At 40.6% G+C, this 21,507-nt stretch overlaps 1 protein-coding gene across 2 annotated transcripts in view; it reads right to left on the bottom strand.

Moving 5' to 3' along the window:
• Positions 1 to 10,225: 10,225 nt before the first annotated feature.
• LOC112228975 (ribosome biogenesis protein BMS1 homolog) overlaps positions 10,226 to 21,507 on the bottom strand; it is a 31,658-nt gene continuing 20,376 nt past the window's right edge. For both annotated transcript variants that reach the window (XM_042311148.1, XM_024394804.2), the window contains 5 exons: positions 19,388 to 19,510; positions 15,731 to 15,878; positions 13,205 to 13,380; positions 11,748 to 11,909; positions 10,226 to 11,019 (listed from right to left, as the gene is read on the bottom strand). In XM_042311148.1, the coding sequence (XP_042167082.1) occupies positions 10,792 to 11,019; positions 11,748 to 11,909; positions 13,205 to 13,380; positions 15,731 to 15,878; positions 19,388 to 19,510 (837 nt within the window). In that variant the 3' untranslated portion in view covers positions 10,226 to 10,791. The remainder of the gene's footprint in view (positions 11,020 to 11,747; positions 11,910 to 13,204; positions 13,381 to 15,730; positions 15,879 to 19,387; positions 19,511 to 21,507) is intronic.

The following is a 21,507-nucleotide window of genomic DNA, read 5'->3' as shown; positions in this document are numbered from 1 at the left end:
GTAGTTTATGTGTCGGGGGGCTAGGGTCAGTTTGTTATATCTGGAGTACTTCTCCTGTCCTATCCGTTGTCCTGTGTGAATTTAAGTATGCCCTCTCTAATTCTGTCTTTCTTTCTCTCTCTCGGAGGACCTGAGCCCTAGGACCATGCCTCAGGACTACCTGACATGATGACTCCTTGCTGTCCCCAGTCCACCTGGCTGTGCTGCTGCTCCAGTTTCAACTGTTCTGCCTGTGATTATTATTATTTGACCATGCTGGTCAGTTATGAACATTTGAACATCTTGGCCATGTTCTGTTATAATCTCCACCTGGCACAGCCAGAAGAGGACTGGCCACCCCACATAGCCTGGTTCCTCTCTAGGTTTCTTCCTAGGTTTTGGCCTTTCTAGGGAGTTTTTCCTAGCCACCGTGCTTCTACACGTGCATTGCTTGCTGTTTGGGGTTTTAGGCTGGGTTTCTGTACAGCACTTTGTGACATCAGCTGATGTACGAAGGGCTATATAAATAAATTTGATTTGATTTTGATTTGATACTTTCATATCATGCTATTAGACTTAAATCTGTAAGCTTTGTAGGCCTTCAATTCACATGGGTGTTTCATATGCTCTTTTTAATCACAATAATAGGCAGGAATTTGTCAGTCAGAGTGAGCTTGATAACGTGAAAGAATCATTTTCATAGCATCACTTTCATATACTGTACATTAAGACAAATCCTTCTACGTTGAGTATTAGAACACAGTTTACAGAACCTGATAATGACTTGATATTTCACAACAAGCCACCTGCAGACACCTTACAAAATGCAATAGTGCATCTGAGGGTTTGTTTTTCTGATGAAAATAGTTATTTGATGCATGGCCCACTATTTCTAACTGGGAAAATAAATTCCTACGTCTTTTGTGAGTAAAATCCTTTTTCCAAAATGTATTTAGGTACATTTTTGTGAAGAGGTATGAGGGTTGTGATATGGGTCATTTAATAGTAAAATCATTCAAGGGATCAATACATTTCTATATTGCTTCCCCAGTATCTGCATGAACCATCAGGCCAAGTGTTTTTGGTTGACCCTGCTGGACAGAAAAAGGAGGAGGAATCAGAACACGCTGCATTCAAATTCAGGTCCTAGTTATTCCATTGTACTGGATCTAATACATATTAGCATTTTACCTACATTCATAAGTGTAATCATTTGTTATGACATACTGTGAAAAACTCTTGGCTGCTGGCTCTGTCACTTTCAGACATGTGCAGAGCAGACTGAAAGGGGAAGGGTAGCTCTTGACTTGAACCACAGGGGTTCTCTGTAAAAAGAGAGTAATTCAAAATGCACAGACACACCCCTTGACTTTCAATTGGCACCGTTGACCTGTATGTATTCTCTCCTGCTTGGCTCTGTGGTGCACAGTCTGGTACTCTGACTAAAGTGCCAGAGGTATGAGGAGAGACATCCTCCTTTGTATTTATGGGAACAAATATTTCCTAACACTTTGGATCCTATTCTTGGACAGTTAGACACAATGCAAAAAAATTAAAATGACTAATTACTGTCCATAACCTCAACCTTGTGGGTCTGTTGGTGTTTGGGCCAATAAAGTGCCAACTCAATTCTACCAGTGACGAGTTTCTCATGCCCCTATGAACAGGGACACAGGGCAATAGTTTTTAATCTAAACCAGACCTTTTTTTACTGAAGTACACTAACCCCTAATTGGGGCTCTTTTCTTGACACACAGTAGCAGTTTATCAGATAAGAAGTCAAGAAGATCAAAAAGTAGATTGTTGTAAGGGTGTATTACATCCTGTGCTGGACCCATTATCATATCCATTCTGGATTCTGAGTGGTAAAGTCATTGCTGAAAAATGCCTTTATGTATGTGTATACATTTTCCCCCAAGACAGAACTGCCAAAGAGGATGGAGTTGCAATCTACTGCATAGTTCTGTCATGCTATCCAGGTCTGTGCCCAAACAGTTCAGGCTTCTACTTTTAAAATCCACCTTTCCAGAAATAAGTCTCTCACTGTTGCCGCTTGTTACAGACCCCCCTCAGCCCCCAGCTGCGCCCTGGACAACATATGTGAATTAATTGCCCCCCATTTATCTTTATAGTTAGGTGACCTAAACTGGGATATTCTTAACACCCCGGCTGTCCTACAATCTAAAATAGATGCCCTCAATCTCACACAAATTATCATGGAACCTACCAGGTACAACCCTAAATACAGTACGTAGACTCGGGCACCCTCATAGATATCATCCTGACCAACCTGTCCTCTAAATATTGTTTTTATTTACTTTCTGCTCTTTTGCACACCAATATCACTACTTACACACCATCATCTGCTCATCATCATCTGCTCATCTATCACTCCAGTGTTAATCTGCTAAATTGTAATTACTTTGCTACTATGGCCTTCCTCACACCATTTGCACACACTGTATATAGACTTTCTTTTTTTCAATTGTGTTAGACTATACGCTTGTTTATTCCATGTAACTCTGTGTTGTTGTTTCTGTCGCACTGCTTTGCTTTATCTTGGCCAGGTCGCAGTTGTAAATGAGAACTTGTTCTCAACTAGTTTACCTGGTTAAATAAAGGTTAAATAAAAAAACACCTCTGCTGTCTTCAACCAGGATCTCAGCGATCACTGCCTCATTGTGTGCGTCCATAATGGGTCCGCGGTCGTCCATAATGGGTCCGCGGTCAAACGACCACCCCTCATCACAGTCAAACGCTCCCTAAAACACTTCAGCGAGCAGGCCTTTCTAATTGAGCTGGCCCTGGGATCCTGGAAGGATATTGACCTCATTCCGTCAGTAGATTTTGCCTGGTTATTCTTTAAAAGTGCTTTCCTCACCATCTTAAATAAGCATGCCCCATTCAAAAAATGTAGAACCGGGAACAGATATAGCCCTTGGTTCTCTCCAGACCTGACTGCCCTTAACCAACACAAAAACATCCTATGGCGTTCTGCATTAGCATCGAATAGCCCCCGCGATATGCAACTTTTCAGGAAAGTTAGGAACTTATCGGCAGTCTCAACAGCCTTGGTTTCTCAAATGACTGCCTCGCCTGGTTCACCAACTACTTCTCAGATAGAGTTCAGTATGTCAAATCGGAGGGCCTGTTGTCCGGACCTCTGGCAGTCTATGGGGGTGCCACAAGGTTCAATTCTCAGGTCGACTCTTTTCTCTGTATACATCAATGATTTCGCTCTTGCGGCTGGTGATTCTCTGATCCACTTCTATACAGACGACACCATTCGGTATACTTCTGGCCCTTCTTTGGACACTGTGTTAACTAATCATACAACTCTCCTTCTGTGGCCTCCAACTGCTCTTAAATGCAAGTAAAACTAAATGCATGCTTTTCAACCGATCACTGCCCGCACCTACCCGCCCTCCTAGCATCACTACTCTGGACGGTTCTGACTTAGAATATGTGGACAACTACAAATACCTAGGTGTCTGGCTAGACTATAAACTCTCCTTCCAGACTCATATTAAGCATCTCCAATCCAAAATTAAATCCTATTTGGCAACAAAGCATCCTTCACTCATGCTGCCAAACACCCTCATAAAACTGACTATCCTACCGACCCTTGACCTCGGCAATGTCATTTACAAAATAGCCTCCAACACTCTACTCAGCAAATTGGATGCAGTCTATCACAGTGCCATCCGTTTCATCACCAAAGCCCCATATACTACCCACCACTGCGACCTGTATGCTCTCGTTGGCTGGCCCTCGCTTCATATTCGTTGCCAAACCCACTGGCTCCAGGTCATCTATAAGTCCTTGCTAGGTAAAGCCCCGCCTTATCTCAGCTCACTGGTCACCATAGCAGCACCCACCTTTAGCACGCGCTCCCATCAGGTATATTTCACTGGTCACCCCCAAAGCAAATTCCTCCTTTGGTCGCCTTTCATTCCAGTTCTCTGCTGCCAATGACTGGAACGAATTACAAAAATCACTGAAGTTGGAGACTCATATCTCCCTATCTTTAAGCACCAGCAGTCAGAGCAGCTCACAGATCACTGCACCTGTACATAGCCCATCTGTAAACAGCCCATCCAACTACCTCATTCCCCATATTTTTATTTTTTAGCTCCTTTGCACCCCAGTATCTCTACTTGCACATTCGTCTTCTGCACATCTATCACTCCAGTGTTTATTTGCGAAATTGTAATTATTTCGCTACTACGGCCTATTTATTGCCTTACCTCCCTAATCTTACCTCATTTGCACACACTGTATATAGACTTTTCTATTGTGTTATTGACTGTACGTTTGTTTATTCCATGTGTAACTCTGTGTTGTTGTTTGTGTCACACTGCTTTGCTTTATCTTGGCCAGGTCGCAGTTGTAAATGAGAACTTGTTCTCAACTGGCCTACCTTGTTAAATAAAGGTGAAATAAAAAATATATTAAATTATGTGGGAATTTCCGTTCTACATGTACTGTTGGTACATGGAATATTACTCAACTGCATATATCATTAATTGCTATTGCAAATAGAAGTATTATGTTCAACAACTGACATTTTCAGATATTATTTTGACAAACACACTCTGGTGCTTACAATTCATTCTCTATTGTCATAGACTTGGTGGGCACTGTCATCTGTGATCTTTGTGATATGACTTTCTTTAAGCACATACTTATGAAACTGTCACTTAATATTTTTTTCTTGAAGTCTACAAACGCTCGACATTTATTCACTCTGTGATAGTGTTGGATCCTACAGTGCCTTGCGAAAGTATTCGGCCCCCTTGAACTTTGCGACCTTTTGCCACATTTCAGGCTTCAAACAAAGATATAAAACTGTATTTTTTTGTAAAGAATCAACAACAAGTGGGACACAATCATGAAGTGGAACGACATTTATTGGATATTTCAAACTTTTTTAACAAATCAAAAACTGAAAAATTGGGCGTGCAAAATTATTCAGCCCCCTTAAGTTAATACTTTGTAGCGCCACCTTTTGCTGCGATTACAGCTGTAAGTCGCTTGGGGTATGTCTCTATCAGTTTTGCACATCGAGAGACTGAAATGTTTTCCCATTCCTCCTTGCAAAACAGCTCGAGCTCAGTGAGGTTGGATGGTGAGCATTTGTGAACAGCAGTTTTCAGTTCTTTCCACAGATTCTCGATTGGATTCAGGTCTGGACTTTGACTTGGCCATTCTAACACCTGGATATGTTTATTTTTGAACCATTCCATTGTAGATTTTGCTTTATGTTTTGGATCATTGTCTTGTTGGAAGACAAATCTCCATCCCAGTCTCAGGTCTTTTGCAGACTCCATCAGCTTTTCTTCCAGAATGGTCCTGTATTTGGCTCCATCCATCTTCCCATCAATTTTAACCATCTTCCCTGTCCCTGCTGAAGAAAAGCAGGCCCAAACCATGATGCTGCCACCACCATGTTTGACAGTGGGGATGGTGTGTTCAGGGTGATGAGCTGTGTTGCTTTTACACCAAACATAACGTTTTGCATTGTTGCCAAAAAGTTCAATTTTGGTTTCATCTGACCAGAGCACCTTCTTCCACATGTTTGGTGGTGTGTCTCCCAGGTGGCTTGTGGCAAACTTTAAACAACACTTTTTATGGATATCTTTAAGAAATGGCTTTCTTCTTGCCACTCTTCCATAAAGGCCAGATTTGTGCAATATACGACTGATTGTTGTCCTATGGACAGAGTCTCCCACCTCAGCTGTAGATCTCTGCAGTTCATCCAGAGTGATCATGGGCCTCTTGGCTGCATCTCTGATCAGTCTTCTCCTTGTATGAGCTGAAAGTTTAGAGGGACGGCCAGGTCTTGGTAGATTTGCAGTGGTCTGATACTTCTTCCATTTCAATATTATCGCTTGCACAGTGCTCCTTGGGATGTTTAAAGCTTGGGAAATCTTTTTGTATCCAAATCCGGCTTTAAACTTCTTCACAACAGTATCTCGGACCTGCCTGGTGTGTTCCTTGTTCTTCATGATGCTCTCTGCGCTTTTAACGGACCTCTGAGACTATCACAGTGCAGGTGCATTTATACGGAGACTTGATTACACACAGGTGGATTGTATTTATCATCATTAGTCCTTTAGGTCAACATTGGATCATTCAGAGATCCTCACTGAACTTCTGGAGAGAGTTTGCTGCACTGAAAGTAAAGGGGCTGAATAATTTTGCACGCCCAATCTTTCCGTTTTTGATTTGTTAAAAAAGTTTGAAATATCCAATAAATGTCGTTCCACTTCATGATTGTGTCCCACTTGTTGTTGATTCTTCACAAAGAAGAGCTTTACAGTTTTATATCTTTATGTTTGAAGCCTGAAATGTGGCAAAAGGTCACAAAGTTCAAGGGGGCCGAATACTTTCGCAAGGCACTGTATTATCTGTCTCTCTCCTATTGTGTACCGTTGTTAAATACTGTGGAAAAATAAGTACTTAGAACTACCAATTATTATAGATAAATATTAAAGAAAAGGGTAAACACAACACTGGACTGAACCCCCTAATTGTCAAACTAATATTAATGTACAACAATATAGAAGAGGCATGACTAGAGGTTATGCAATATGGATGTATATCCACCGCACGCTTCTTGGGTGTGTAATTGACATGACCAAGGAGCTATTGAAATGTAAAACTATGAAAAATGTACGTTACACCGCGTGATTTTACAGTACACAAACAAGAGTGTGCAATATAGAAGGGAACATTCTGCACCACGCTTCAAGTCAGAAGATCACATGATCAAGAAGCTATTGAAATTTTACATTTAGAAAAATGTATGTAAAAACGTGTGAGATGAAAATGGACAAACTAAAGGGTGTGCAAAGTGTAGGCCCACTGAGTGGACATTCTGAACCTTGTTTGAGTTCAGTAGGTCATATGACCAAGGAGCTATTGAAATTCAAAAATGTAAATAAATAAGTCAATAGTTAGTGCGAGATGTAAATCGACAAAAAATAAATGTGTGCAATGTGTGTGTGTGTCTATGCCATCGGGTTAGCTAGAACCAGTTTTGAAAGTTTTAGGAGTAATGGTTAATTGACTTGTTATTGACTTGTTTATTGTTTACTCCATGTGTAACTCTGTGTTGTTGTCTGTTCACACTGCTATGCTTTATCTTGGCCAGGTCGCAGTTGTAAATGAGAACTTGTTCTCAACTAGCCTACCTGGTTAAATAAAGGTGAAATAAAAAATAAATAAAAAATAGCTATTGAAATTTGAACATTTTGATTTATCACTATGACGGTCCCTAACTGCTGTTGGTGGACGTAAGGAAGACTACAGGCGAATATCCAACCTGAAACTGTCTTTACCTCGGTGGACAATCGGCAGAGTTCAAATATGCTGTTAAACATTTGTGACAGACAAGGGACGTTTATTTATTTTTTAGATGTGTGTATGGCATTGCCGACACAATTTAAAGAATTGCCACATTTCGTGACTAAGCAGCAATTTAACATCTGCAGATAGACTAATAAAGCACTATAATTCACCTTTTGCCCACCTTGCAGTGTTTTGGTTGATGTTCTGCATAGCTTGTAAGATAATTTGATTACTTTTAACCATCATTGTATCCATATAATTTACCACAAAGAATGACACATTCACTATGCTTTCTCTATGGGGACAAGTTAACGAAAACAGACAACCAAAATGTAGTACCACAGTGCATCAAGTGTGAAGTGGAATTTTCTTCTTTCCTTAACCTGCACGGATTTAAAATAGGGGCTGGATTGTTGAAGACAACTCCCTGGTAACGACCCACAATAGTACTTTCACCTATTTGGAGTTTTCATATCAGTGCAGATTGCAGATGAGACAAAGGAGTCAGATCCAGCCAAAATAACTGTAGTTAGTGACATAGTAATCAGCTGTTGCACAAGAGATTCCCTAAAAACACACCGCTACGACCGAAAGTGACTTTTCGTATCAGGTTAGGAAACCCTAACCCTTTTCCTAACCTTAACCTACTTCTAACCTAGTAAGTTTAGGCAAAGGGTTCGTGAAAATGCTTTCCTAACATGCTACACTTTATTTGACTTTATTTTTTAAACTGAAAAAGTCTATGGTAAACACAGGCTTCGATTTGACACGTTTTATTCTATGAGATCATGTTCATCCGCTAACGCCACTTTATGAACTTTGAAGCATTCATGTAATCACAAAAGGCATTCATTAAAAAGTCATGTTAACCGACTATCTCAGAACATAGCGTATAAAATCTCCTTAGCCTGTGTTAATCTATATTCGAATGACCACTAACAATGAAAATACATGTTCTCAAAGATGGATGGCAGGTGTGGGAGGAGGCGAGATCAGGTGGGACCATTCTAGCCAATGAGAGTGCAGATACGAGTGACAACAGGCCATAGAGACAGAGGACTCTTTTGTATCTGACAGTAAAGTACCACAGGTTGAGTCATCATACCCATAAACAGGGAAGCAAACTAGTCACCTTTCGGCCCAATTCGCCGTTTTGAAACCAAAATAGGTGACCTACGTGATTCGTGTAAGCCACTATAGAGAGAGAGAAATTATACCACACACTTTCCCTCTTTCTCAATACAGTGGATACAAATGGGTATGCCAGGTGTACTCAGTCTGAAAGAGACCCTTTGTTGGCATAATTGATATCATGATCTGCTGGCACATTGTCGAACAGATGTCCACAGGCAGAAAGTGTATAATGTGCAGTGTAGCCCAAAGATATTGCTTTTGTTGAACTTGACAGTAACACGTGTGTTTTGATAAGATTTTTTTTAACTCAGGATATTTTTGCACACATGTAGGCTTGTGCACTTGATCAATGTTATAGTGGCCACTATAATAGAGCAAAAATAGAATGGCTATTTCGTTCTATTTCTACTTTAAGATGTTTTTTTTCACAAGTGCAATATTTGTGTGTGTATGGTCACAAGCATTCTATTATAAAGGCTGTCATGGCTAACTGCAAAATTTGTGTTGTTTTTTTTCTCAATTCCTGAGTGTCATTTGCTGTAAAGTCTAGGCAACAAATATCATTGGATTGATTTGACATTTTTTAGCTGTGAGTTAGGTTCACATTAAACACTTTATTTTACACAGACTGATCATATTCTTTGTTGTTTAATTAGTTTAAACCTGCATTTCCCCCTAGCAGGATTTTTTTTTTTCACTGCAAAGGAAAAAAAAGTGTCACCTTTTTGGTCCCTCACTAGTTTGCATCCCTGCATAAAACCTAGTGATCAAACAAGGAAATGGTTCCAATCGCTTTTCCACCATTCATTTTTCTCCATGGGGGTTTTAGAAAATCATATGGGCCGTGTTTCGTGTCGGCTTACCCTGGCGTGACATTTTGATAACCATGTAAAATCTCTCTAGTCTAGGACAAGGTGGCCTTTATCAATATACTTGCCTGTATTTAACCCCCCAAAATTAAATGCTAATGTAGCCATCATAAAGAACTACAAATGCCACGATGATCTGAACGAGACTGACGAATAGAGGCAAAGGTAAGAATCTCTGGATTAACTATCTGTTAGCAAAATTTAGTAATGAATAAATGTCTTTAAAATGGACACTTCTGTGAGCTGTCTTACACCAGTTTTAAATTGACACAATACCTGTTAGCAAAGGTGTCAGAGATGACGTGCAGGATCTTGTAGGGATTTGTAGTCTGGCATGATGTCTAATTAGGATTTTAAAATCAGTGTAAAAAGAGCTGAATATATTGATGTCTCCTTGCATGAGAGATTTACATGGTTATCAAAACGTCACGGCAAGGTAAGTCTACACGGAACACAGCACTTATTTTAAGTGTTTCTAAAATTCCCTATGGGAAAAATGAATGGTGGAAAAGTGATTACCATTACCCTGTTTGACCACTAGGGTATTATGACACCTCCGCTGTGGGGCTCTAGCGTCTGACAGCCACAATGGTGCTGCCCATGCTATCGCCATTTTAAAGTAGTACATTTTTCTTCATTGGCTGATTGCTCCCAACTCAGGCATCCCACTCAGTTGACTCCTTTAAAATGGTGGAAGTCCACAATGGCAATGTCCATGATGAGTTCTCTCTGACAATAGGCACAACTTCAAAGTTGCTGAAATACCATGTGCTCCCACTTGTCAGTGCATGCGTAACAACCTAGCCATTACGAAACTTCTACTCGATCAAAATTATTATAGAATTACACTTACTTTAATGTTCTTTTAGAGTTAAGGCACTCGCATACTATTTTTGTAATTTATTTTTTATTAAAACACCATGCAAGATTGAAGCTAGACAAGTGATCAAGATATGACTAATATACAGTTCTTTCTAGTTCCTCTATGGAACCACTCTTAATGAGGCGCCAATAACTGGGGTTGAAAAACCACATTACACAACCAGGCTACAGAAACTGAAGGATGTTCATCCATTCCTTGCATTTACACTGTCTCCTACCCCAGTACTGCAGAACATCTGGGTGAAGATTCCCCTATAGGTACAGATCTAGGATAAGCTCCCCCCCCCCAATCTTTCCTTCATACTGGATGCAGAGACATACAAATCGTATCCATGAATGAGTTTCTGACTATAGGGAAGTAGACAAAGGGCTTCATTGCCAAAATCCCAAACTATCCCTTTAACCATTAACAGCGAAATGCTAAAATGACCCAAGATCAGCATCTAGGGGCAATTTCACCCTACTCCACTGCAGCCCAACAGATTATGCTTAAACAGAGGATTATTCCATTCCATTGGCAGGCCGAAACACTGGTTATTACACTGGTCTTTAAGAAGTCATATTGAATTACAAATCAGTCATCAAGCGGCGCCCCTTTTAGACTGGACCTCTGACTCTTCTTCTCCTTCTGGCCCATCATACGGTAAAGCTTCTTCTTTGCCTCCTTCTGCCTCTTGAGCTTGTCCTCCTCCGCCTTGTCCCGCTGCCGCAGGAAGCCCTTGTGCTTAGCATGCTGTGCCATGTGCGCTTTCTTGCTCTTGTAGTTGTGCACTGCGCTCAGTGCATTGAGCAGCGCCGCCACCTGGTGGACAAGAGAGGGCACATGCTCAGATTTAAAATGCAGTGTCATTCGTGTTTGTGTGTGTGTGTGTGTGTGTGTGTCAGGGGCAGTCATTGAAGCCACAAATGTTCAAGGCTGATGGCGGTACTGCAGGGTACAGTGAATGAAAAAAATGACAGTCTTCGTGGTCCATCTTACTGTATAAAAAATTATAAGACAATCATGTTACCAATAATTACTTTAATACACCGGTTGTATGTCCTTGAAACAATTATTTTAAAATCTCACACAGAAGTTATGGATAATTAGTTGAAGGGGCAGCACTGAGCCTGCAACGTCACTTAACCAACTTAATTTGGCTTCAATGTGCTATGGAGTCTTCACATAGGAATGAATGTCATCCCGTGATCAATGGCTTTGTCCATTCATATATACAGTTATTGATGTGCGTGCCCACCATATATTTTGGGGGGCGATAGTGTAGTTTTTTTTGTTACAGCCCAGCTTTTACACTGATTTAGATAATCAACTTCGTCTTAAATCTAGACCACCATTTGTTGAATCAAATGTGTTACTGCTGGGCTAAAACACAAGTCTGCACCTTGGCCAGCCTGATTTCTTATAAAATAAGGTGGTGATATATGCTTTCACAGCATATTAGTACATCAGAGATAAAGAAAACGAGCAATTCTGACAATCACACAATCCAATGGGATTTTTCCTTATCGTTTCCGTAAGGAGACCTTTACCTTCCTCTCGTGGGGCTCCCGTATGACAGCGGGCCTCTGGAGGTCCTTGGGCATCTTGCCCTTGGGCTGGTCCTGTTTGGGCTTGCTCTTGAAGGGCAATGCCTTCTGCAGCTCCCTGGGGATGTGGAGCTTGTTGAAGTGGCGCTGCGCTCGCACCACCGGCTGCCAAGAGGGGAGAAAGGGTCAAGGGTTAGGTCAGAGGTTCAGAATCCAACCAGGCCAATAGTCTGGCTTCAGCAGATACCTTTTCATACTACAGACGCTGTGAGACATTGGAGCTGAGAACAGATGTCAAATGGTGCCAGAGAAGATGGAGCGTTAACGTGGTGAAATCAGATTTAAACAAACTTTACTGTCCACACAATGTGGAAAGTTGCCTTTGGTTTAGGACAACAGACATTAAATGCTGGGCGCTAGTTAGAGATATGTTTATTCTGATGGGCGAGCAAGAAAAACGTGTAATATTGGTCACCATGGATGTCACGGTGACATGCGTTGGGAAGCATGATGACAAGCCTGTGCGAATGACCAGTGCACCGGTGTTGTATCGAGGTGCCTGCCAACCAGAGGTGCGTCCCACTGGGCAGCTGTATCACGGTGTTGCTGGTGTTCGCTAACGTTGCCAAATATTTTGCGCCAACTTTTTTTATTCCAAGTAGGATAGCAGCCTTTATGAGAAATAACTTCTATTGGTAACCACCTGGATGTCACCGCGTGATACAGTCTACTCAGTGGGGAGATCTCGCACGGCTAGCAGGTGTTTCACAACACCAGGACAGTGTCCTTCACCCCCGCCTGCCGAGCACAGCTTTCCCACAGATCCTTTAACCTTACAGCGAGGGAAGTAGTCAGGCCAATATACCAAGGTGACAGCTAAAGCACAAGCAAAAGTGGTTGCTTAGTTGTAGTGATTTTTCACCGAAAATATACAAGTAGGATATGTATCCAAAAAGTATTACAAAAGTAAATTAATCCTGAACACTTTCCCAACGCCGGCCACTACGATATGTAGCGGCTCAAATGATGTGTGTAGCGCACTAACGCCCTGGACAGGAGCTAGTGATAGAGTATAGCTCTGGTCCAGGGTGTTAATGCACTGCACACATGCCATCTGGTCCAGGGTGTTAATGCACTGCACACATGCCATCTGAGATGCAAAAACACTATCTGAGACACACACATGACTTTTGAGATTCGCCTTCAGTATGCTTAAAGTTACATTATTCACCCAAAATACCTAAAATGACTAATAAACACACCTCTTTTGTGAACAATAAACAGCTGATAGTCTAACTGCCTCCATATTTAATAAATTGAGCTTTATCAAAAGATCAGATCACACTTTATTTGGATAGTCCCCTATAGATAATCTACAGATGGTCAAACTGTTGATATGCAACTGCTTGCTAGGTATACGGTTAGGTTTAGCAGTAGAACAGTGAGTGGACATTCCTTACCTTGTACAGTGAGTCTGTGTTGGGCTTGTTGCGGACCCCCAGGTCGTGTTTGAGCTGGCCCACTGTCCTCATGCCCGACCAACTGTCCTTCTGGCCCGCTGGCATCAGCAGGGAGGTCACGGGGTTGTAGAGCTGAGGGACTGACACCGGGTACCAGGAGCGCAGGAACACAATGTCTACACACACACACACACACAAGTAATTAATAACATTATGGCTGACCCCAATTATTTGACTGGTCGATTGTTTGGCCGATAGGCGGTTGGTCGACAAATATTTTTTTCCGTCGAACAGTAGCAAATATATATTTCTCAGTGAACTAATCCAATGATTAAACACTGTTTGCAGAGCGCACAACCTATACTACACTTGTGAGAAATAGGTTTGGATTTATTACATTTATGAGTTTTGTCAATTTAGTTACTGTCTTTTGCTTGGAGCACTCCTGTCAATGTTGAGTAAGGTTTACGCATAGAAGTAGGCGTATTGGCTACCTGGCCTGATCGCAAATGTTGACATATAAACGTGCCCATTTCGGGATCTGATAGAATTTCTGATTGGCTTAACGCACCACCATTAATGAGCTGTGGAGCTTCTCAAAGTTATGTTTTCTTCACCTCAAACAAAGTCTGCTTTTACATCCATTGAAAATGACCATTCCTGTGCCGAGCTCACTGGCACAGGAAACTCTGCTTGTGCCTACGTTTGACACATACATGTGACTTCTGCTATCAGAATACAAAGGCTGCAATGAAAAGACTGGTCTAGATGCACAAAAGTGTGGTCTGATTGTGTTCAGATCTGGCTGCCCACTTCAGAAGGTAGTCAGGCTGCATTGTGTGCAGTAGGAGAAGTCATCAACACTCCTCCCACAAGTCTCAAGAATACTTCTGTTCTGGGACCGAGGCACCTTTTTATTATAACGTTGGAGTAAATATATGAATATGTCCCTAGTGTGTGAGTAACGTGTTTGCTGGCCTCATAAATGCTAGCCAGCTAGCTAATATTTGGAATATATATTTTTTGGACTAGAGTTACGCTAACCCGTTTGCAATCCCTTTGGTGTTGCTTGCTAGCTACAGAGGTTAGCTGGCTAGCTACAGAGGTTAGCTGGCTAGCTACAGAAGTTAGCTGGCTAGCTACAGAGGTTAGCTGGCTAACTACAGAGGTTAGCTGGCTAGCTACAGAAGTTAGCTGGCTAGCTACAGAGGTTAGCTGGCTAGCTACAGAAGTTAGCTGGCTAGCTACAGACGTTAGCTAGCCACAGTAGTTATCTACTGCCATCAGTTGTTGTGTTATCATATTTAGCCTATTTCACCGTTTGTAGAATGCATACTGGCATTTGAATATAGCGTGGAATAGGGAATCCGGACATAGACACGTTTACATGTAGGCGTAGATGCATGATGCGTACTCTATGAACTCTATGATCAGAATACTAAAGCTGCGTGAACTGTCAAGTCTAGACACGGCCTCTGGGCCCAGAATATTTGATACAATATTGCAAGGCGCTTCAGGCCGGACCTAAGTTAATACAATGTTTCAAGTTCGTTGCAGAAAGGCCACGCATAGCCAATATTTATTTTTATCAGGATATTTTCTCCCTGCAGGCTGCATGGTTTTTATTTGTTGGCTTTATAGGCTATTTTTACATAGTTGGCAATGGTAGAAGTTACTTTTTAGGTTAATAATTTTAATTTGCATAGACATTATAAATTAAAAATGAAACTGTTGCACGAAAATGTACATATGAAAACCATAACTGGCACGCAATCAGTAGAAATGGTAAGATAAATTTGCATTCCACACATTTGCTAATAGCCCATTACCAGCAACTTCAGATGCCTAACGGCAGAATCTGCAAAAGCCAGTAGGAGCTGGGGGAGGTCAGGCCAGGTTAAGGCTTTTTTCTTCAGGTTATCTTGATCTCTGGCTCCCTCGAATCAAGAGTCTTATTTAATCAAGCAGTGAGCTTGAAGCATCAGACAAGCTCAATGCATATATAGTTGAATTGATTAAAAACACACAGGGTCTTATATATGGAAAAACACACATTTTCAAAAATTGGTCGAAAGAACAGACGCCTTTCGGTCAACCAGTATTTTTTTTAGTAGGGGACAGCCCTAAATAACATACCAGGAGCACAGCTAACCAATATCTACAAAACACACAATTCAATATCTACACACAAGAGTAATGAACAACATGTAACAGGAGCACAGGGACGCAATATGTAAACACACTCAGAAGTACTAGATAAGAATATAAAGGCAGTATTCCGTGTAAATTACTGTAACGTCCATAGAAGCTTCCATGAAATGTGCAACAAAAACAGTAGGAACAACCTGCTGCAGGAAATACATTAATTTGTCAAATTGTATAAATCCTATTACTCCTGGAATTTTCACCATATTACTTTCACCTATCCAAGCCTTCAGATCTCCACAAGCGCATAGAGGGTAGGGTGAGGGGGCTACGGGTTGTTTTTGGGACTATGAAATGCTCTAGACTGCGCCAGTTGCTCACCACTCATCAGCAGCCTGTCTTCGAACGTGGCTCTGTAGGCTCCCGCCGGCGTTGACAAGGCCTTCTTAATTTGACCTCTAACCCCACTGACTGTTCGGATGGAGCCCCCTTCAAATTTCGCCACCTCCAGCACGGTGTTGAACATCCCCTGGGAACAAACAGAGGTGTAAAGCTCACGTTTTTCTCTATATTTCGGGGGGTGGACCTGAGTCTCATTCATACACAGAGTAGTAGGGCTGATCTGACTTTACATATTCACACAACTTCTAAGGACATATACATAAGGTTGACATACCAAATTTCATGGCCCCATGTTCATCGGTTCAGTTCTTATCACACCAGGGCTATGAGGGCCATCTAGTGGTGTAGCGTGGACGACTTTGAATGCAGCAACTAATCATTCTCAAATTCATTAGAGGCTAATTCATTGAGTCTATAGATGGGTTAGCTGACAACGTCACGAAAACTATGTGCACGCGTCAATGGGGCAGAAGTCTGAGTTGTGATTCTGTTGGTAGCTATCTGGCCACCCAATGACAAGAAACTGCCATGTGGGGAATTGTAAGTGACTCGTTTCAGCCAGTTTCATCTTGTTCTTGATACCATGTCTTGTTTTGAGGTGTTTAGACTGATTTAAAGTCAATACTAATATGGCTAAAATGTACTAGCTAGCTAACCAACAACTGTAACAATGTTTTTGAGAGACTAAACATTGGAGAAGAACGATAGGTTCACATGTTGTCGACAATCTAATCCAACCCAGTCTGTTTTGCCCCATAGCAGCGCATGTGTCGGTTTTGTTGCTAAACAACCAACCTGTCTTATATACCAAATCTGGAGTCAAATTTGATTTATGATTTGTAAAGGATTTTTAGCATTATAGCATATGTGCTAACGTGCATCTATTGGTACAGTGCAGCCATATGAATGCAATAACAAAACAATTCTAACCCATTGAAGACTGATGTAATGAGTTGAAATACAAAATCTGGAGTGAATCTGATGCATGGTTCATGAGGAGAAGATGATTGAGTATTCGCGTTACATATTCAAATAATGAGTTAATAGTTTCCTTGTTTTTTGAGATATCAATACCAAATACAGTGCGGATCATCTTAGGGAAGTCCATGTTAGTGATTACAAGTTTCAAGGTGGTAGGCCACTGTGGAGTGGATTTACAGTGCTTAAAATGGACGCGCAAAAATGTTAAGTATTATTTTTTTTGCATTTTAGTCCTAATATGCATCTACTGGTATCGTGTGGCCATCTTTGAATGCATCAACATTATTTTCTCATTCTTTAGGGACTATTGCGATTGGTCCAAAGACGACATTTGGAGTGAATCTGACATAGTCCATTAAGATTTTTTATGATTATTTGAAGCATCGTTAAAGTGAATTGTTAAATGAGATCTTTCTTTTTTTTAAGTAAGGAAACTAATTCCAAACTTAACATGGTTCATCATGGTAATGACCCTAAAAAGTTTGAAATATTTCCTAATTTATCAATAACCCAGCCATTTCTTAACAAATCCCTTAGCTTTTTTTCAAACTAAGTTAAGAGATGTAGCATGGGCATACATACATACATACAGTTGAAATCGGAAGTTTACATAAACTTAGGTTGGAGTCATTTAAACTCGTTTTTCAACCACTCCACAAATGTCTTGTTAACAAACTATAGTTTTGACAAGTAATTTTTCCAACAGTTGTTTACAGTCAGATTATTTCACGTATTATTCCCTGTATCACAATTCCAGTGGGTCAGAAGTTTACATACACTAAGTTGACTGTGCCTTTAAACAGCTTGGAAAATTCCAGAAAATGATGTCATGGCTTTAGAAGCTTCTGATAGGCTAATTGCCATCATTTGTGGCAATTGGAGGTGTACCTGTGGATGTATTTCCAGGCCTACCTTCAAACTCAGTGCCTCTTTGCTTGACATCATGGGAAAATCAAAAGAAATCAGCCAAAAAAATTGTAGACCTCCACAAGTCTGGTTACCCTTGGGAGCAATTTCCAAATGGCTGAAGGTACCACGTTCATCTGTACAAACAATAGTACGCAAGTATGAACACCATCAGACCACGCAGACGTCATACCGCTCAGGAATGAGACGTGTTCTGTCTCCTAGAGATAAATGTACTTTTGTGCGAAAAGTGCAAATCAAACCCAGAATAGCAGCAAAGGACCTTGTGAAGATGCTGGAGGAAATGGGTACAAAAGTATCTATATCCACAGTAAAACGAGTCCTATATCAAAATAACTTGAAAGGCCACTTAGCAAGGACGTGGCCACTGCTCCAAAACCGCCATAAAAAAAAGTCAGACTACGGTTCTCAACTGCACATGGGGACAAAGATCATACTTTTTGGAGAAATGTCCTCTGGTCTGATGAAACAAAAATAGACCTGTTTGGCCATAATGACCATCGTTATGTTTGGAGGAAAAAGGGGGAGGCTTGCAAGCCGAAGAACACCATCCCAACCATGAAGCACGGGGGTAGCAGCATCATGTTGTGGGGATACTTTGCTGCAGGAGAAACTTGTGCACTTCACAAAATGAACGGCATCATGAGGAGGAAAATTATGTGGATATATTGAAGCAACATCTCAAGACATCAGTCAGGAAGTTAAAGCTTGGTCGCAAATGGGTCTTCCAAATGGACAATGGCCCTAAGCATACTTCCAAAGTTTTGGCAAATTGGCTTAAGGACAACAAAGTCAAGGTATTGGAGTGGCCATCACAAAGCCCTGACCTCAATCCTATAGAAAAGTTGTGGGCAGAACTGAAAAAGTGTGTGCGAGCAAGGAGGCCTACAAACCTGACTCAGTTACACCAGCTTTGTCAGGAGGAATGGGCCAAAATTCACCCAACTTATTGTGGGAAGCTTGTGGAAGGCTACCCAAAACATGTGACCCAAGTTAAACAATTTAAAGGAAATGCTACCAAATACTAATTGAGTGTATGTAAACTTCTGACCCACTGGGAATGTGATGAAATAAATAAAAGCTGAAATAAGTCACTCTTTACTATTATTCTGACATTTCACATTCTTATTAAATGCCATTAAATTGTGGAGGATTAAATGCCAGGAATTGTGAAAAACAGATTAAATGTATTTGGCTAAGGTGTATGTAAACTTACGACTTCAACTGTACATACTTTGGTGTTATTTGGATTTATGGTTCACGAGAATACGTTTTTCCAAAATGTCCAAAATGGAGGGAAATCTATCACACTAAGTGAGTGATTACAACAGCCCCCCTATAGGCCAAATAGTGCCATTATTTTTGACCAAGTTACTCATGGCCTCTAGTTTGTGTGCCAAAAAATAAATAAAAAAATCTAGTAATTTTAACATGTCAAGAAAGAAAAATAGGTTTCCCTTTGCTGTGAACCATTAATTTTATATTAATATATTCATAAAGCATTATGTACACAGTTGGTCCATAATTACCACAAGCATTTCAATACACTCGCATTAACATCTGCTAACCATGTGTATGTGACAAATAAAATATGATTTGATTGTGTTAGATTATTTATCTTATTCTGTTCTACAACAGATTAACAAATGCCTCAAATGTCTACCACAAAAAGTAAATATATTGTAGCTGAACTATGGTATGTCAGTAGTGCTATGAGGTTCATCCTACCTTGATGAATGATGTGTTCTTGTAGATCTTGTATGGGTAGCCAATCAGCTTGAGCTTTTTGACTATGGTCACAGATTTGTCCAGGTCAAGGACGACTCCTGTAGCTGCGATGCGGAAACTGGTCTGCAAGAGAGAGAGTGGAAAACTTCAACAAAGATACTACTAGAAGTAACCCATACTGTGTACTGGTGCATGGTATGTTACTCCTGACAAATGAAGATGAGACACCTTTGGTGTCACAGGTGTACATATTGCGTAAATAATGACAAATGAATACAAATATCCAGTTCACCATTTACCGGGTATTTACATAATATGGTCACATTTTAAAGAGGAGCTGAACTCAAAAAACAACTTCTCTGGTTGAAGATATTGCATCAATATGAGTCGTAAACAACCGTACTAGTTGCAAAATTCACTAAAAAGTGTAAGTGGTAAAAAGTCAATATCTTCCAAAACTGAGATTTGCGACTGGCAGCACCCAAGTAATTATTGATTTGGAGCACGGCAATATGCGATTGTAGCAGCAGAATTAACCTAGAGCACAGCTGCACGCTATCCAGTCATAGCAGTAGAATCAACCTACAGCACAGCTGCACGCTATCCAATCATAGCAGCAGAATCAACCTAAAGCCCGCTCTTTTCTTTAGACAGCAGAGTTGACCAATTGAGGCATTAGCACACAGTGTCTCGGAATGAGACATGCAGTGCCTTCAGAAAGTATTCATACCCCTTAACTTATTCCACATTTTGTTGTGTTACAGCCTGAATTCATAATGGATTAAATAGATTCCCCCCCCTCACCCATCTACACACAATAGCCCATAATGAAAGTGAAAACATTTGACATTTCTGCAAATGTATTGAAAAAGCAATACAGAAATCTCTCATTTAGATAAGTATTCATACCCGAGTCAATACTTTGTAAAAGCACCTTTGGCAGCGATTACAGCTGTGAGTCTTTCTGGGTGAATTCATCTCCCAGTGGCTGGTGGAAAACAGACTGAACAAGGTTCTCTTGTAGGATTTTGCCTGTGCTTAGCTCCATTCAGTAATTATTTTTATCCGGAAATACCCCAGTCCTTAGCAATGACAGGCATACAACATAGCATGATGCAGCCACCACCATGCTTGCAAATATGATGAGTGGTACTCTGTTTTATTGTATTTAGGACAACAAGTTAATTGCTTTGCTGCAGTATTACTTAATTGCCGAGTTGCAAACAGGATGCATGTTTTGGAATATTTTTGAAACTTCCTTTATTTTCACTCTGTCATTTAGGTTAGTAATGTGGAGTAACTACAATGTTGTTGATCGAGCCCCAGTTGTCATATCCCAACCATTAAACTCTATTTCAAAATCACCATTGGGCTCATGATGAAATCCCTGAGCAGTTTCCTTCCTCTCCTGCAACTGAGTTAGGAAGGACACCTGTATCATTGCAGTGACTGGGTGTATTGATACACCATCCAAATTATAATTAACAACTTCACCATACTCAAAGGGATATTTAGCGTCTGCTATTTTTATTTTTACGCATCTACCAATCGCCATCCTTCTTTGCGGGGCATTGAAAAACCTCTGTTCTTTGTGGTTCAATTTGTGCTTGAAATTCACTACTTGATTGAGGTACTTTACAGATAATGTGTGGGGTACAGAGATTGGGTACTCATTCAAAAATCATGTTAACCATTATTATTGAACACAGAAATGAATCCATGCAACTTGTTAAGCACATTTTTACTCCTGAACTTATTTAGGCTTGTCATAACAAATAGTTTGAATACTTGACTCAAAATATTCCACTTTGACATTATGGGGTATTGTGTGTAGATCAATGACAATCTACATTTGATCAATTTTAAATTCAGGTTGTAACAACAAAATGTGGAAAAGGTAAAGGAGTGTGAATACTCTAAAGGCACTGTACATGTAAACAGGGCTGAAAAGTGACTGGAAGCAGGAATATAGAAATACTTATGGGATTAGTAAATAGTAACTGGTAGCAGGATAAAATAGATAATAAAGGTAATGGCAATCAATAAATCAATGGACAGCATTGGGGGGGGTTCACCGGTACTGTCTGCCGGTATGTGAGAACAGTCCATGTTTTGGGTGA

The sequence above is a fragment of the Oncorhynchus tshawytscha genome, linkage group LG03 (genome assembly GCF_018296145.1).
Source record: "Oncorhynchus tshawytscha isolate Ot180627B linkage group LG03, Otsh_v2.0, whole genome shotgun sequence".
Classification (NCBI taxonomy): domain Eukaryota; kingdom Metazoa; phylum Chordata; class Actinopteri; order Salmoniformes; family Salmonidae; genus Oncorhynchus; species Oncorhynchus tshawytscha.
Note: the sequence above shows the minus strand (reverse complement) of the source record. Positions and strands in the feature narration are given on the sequence as shown.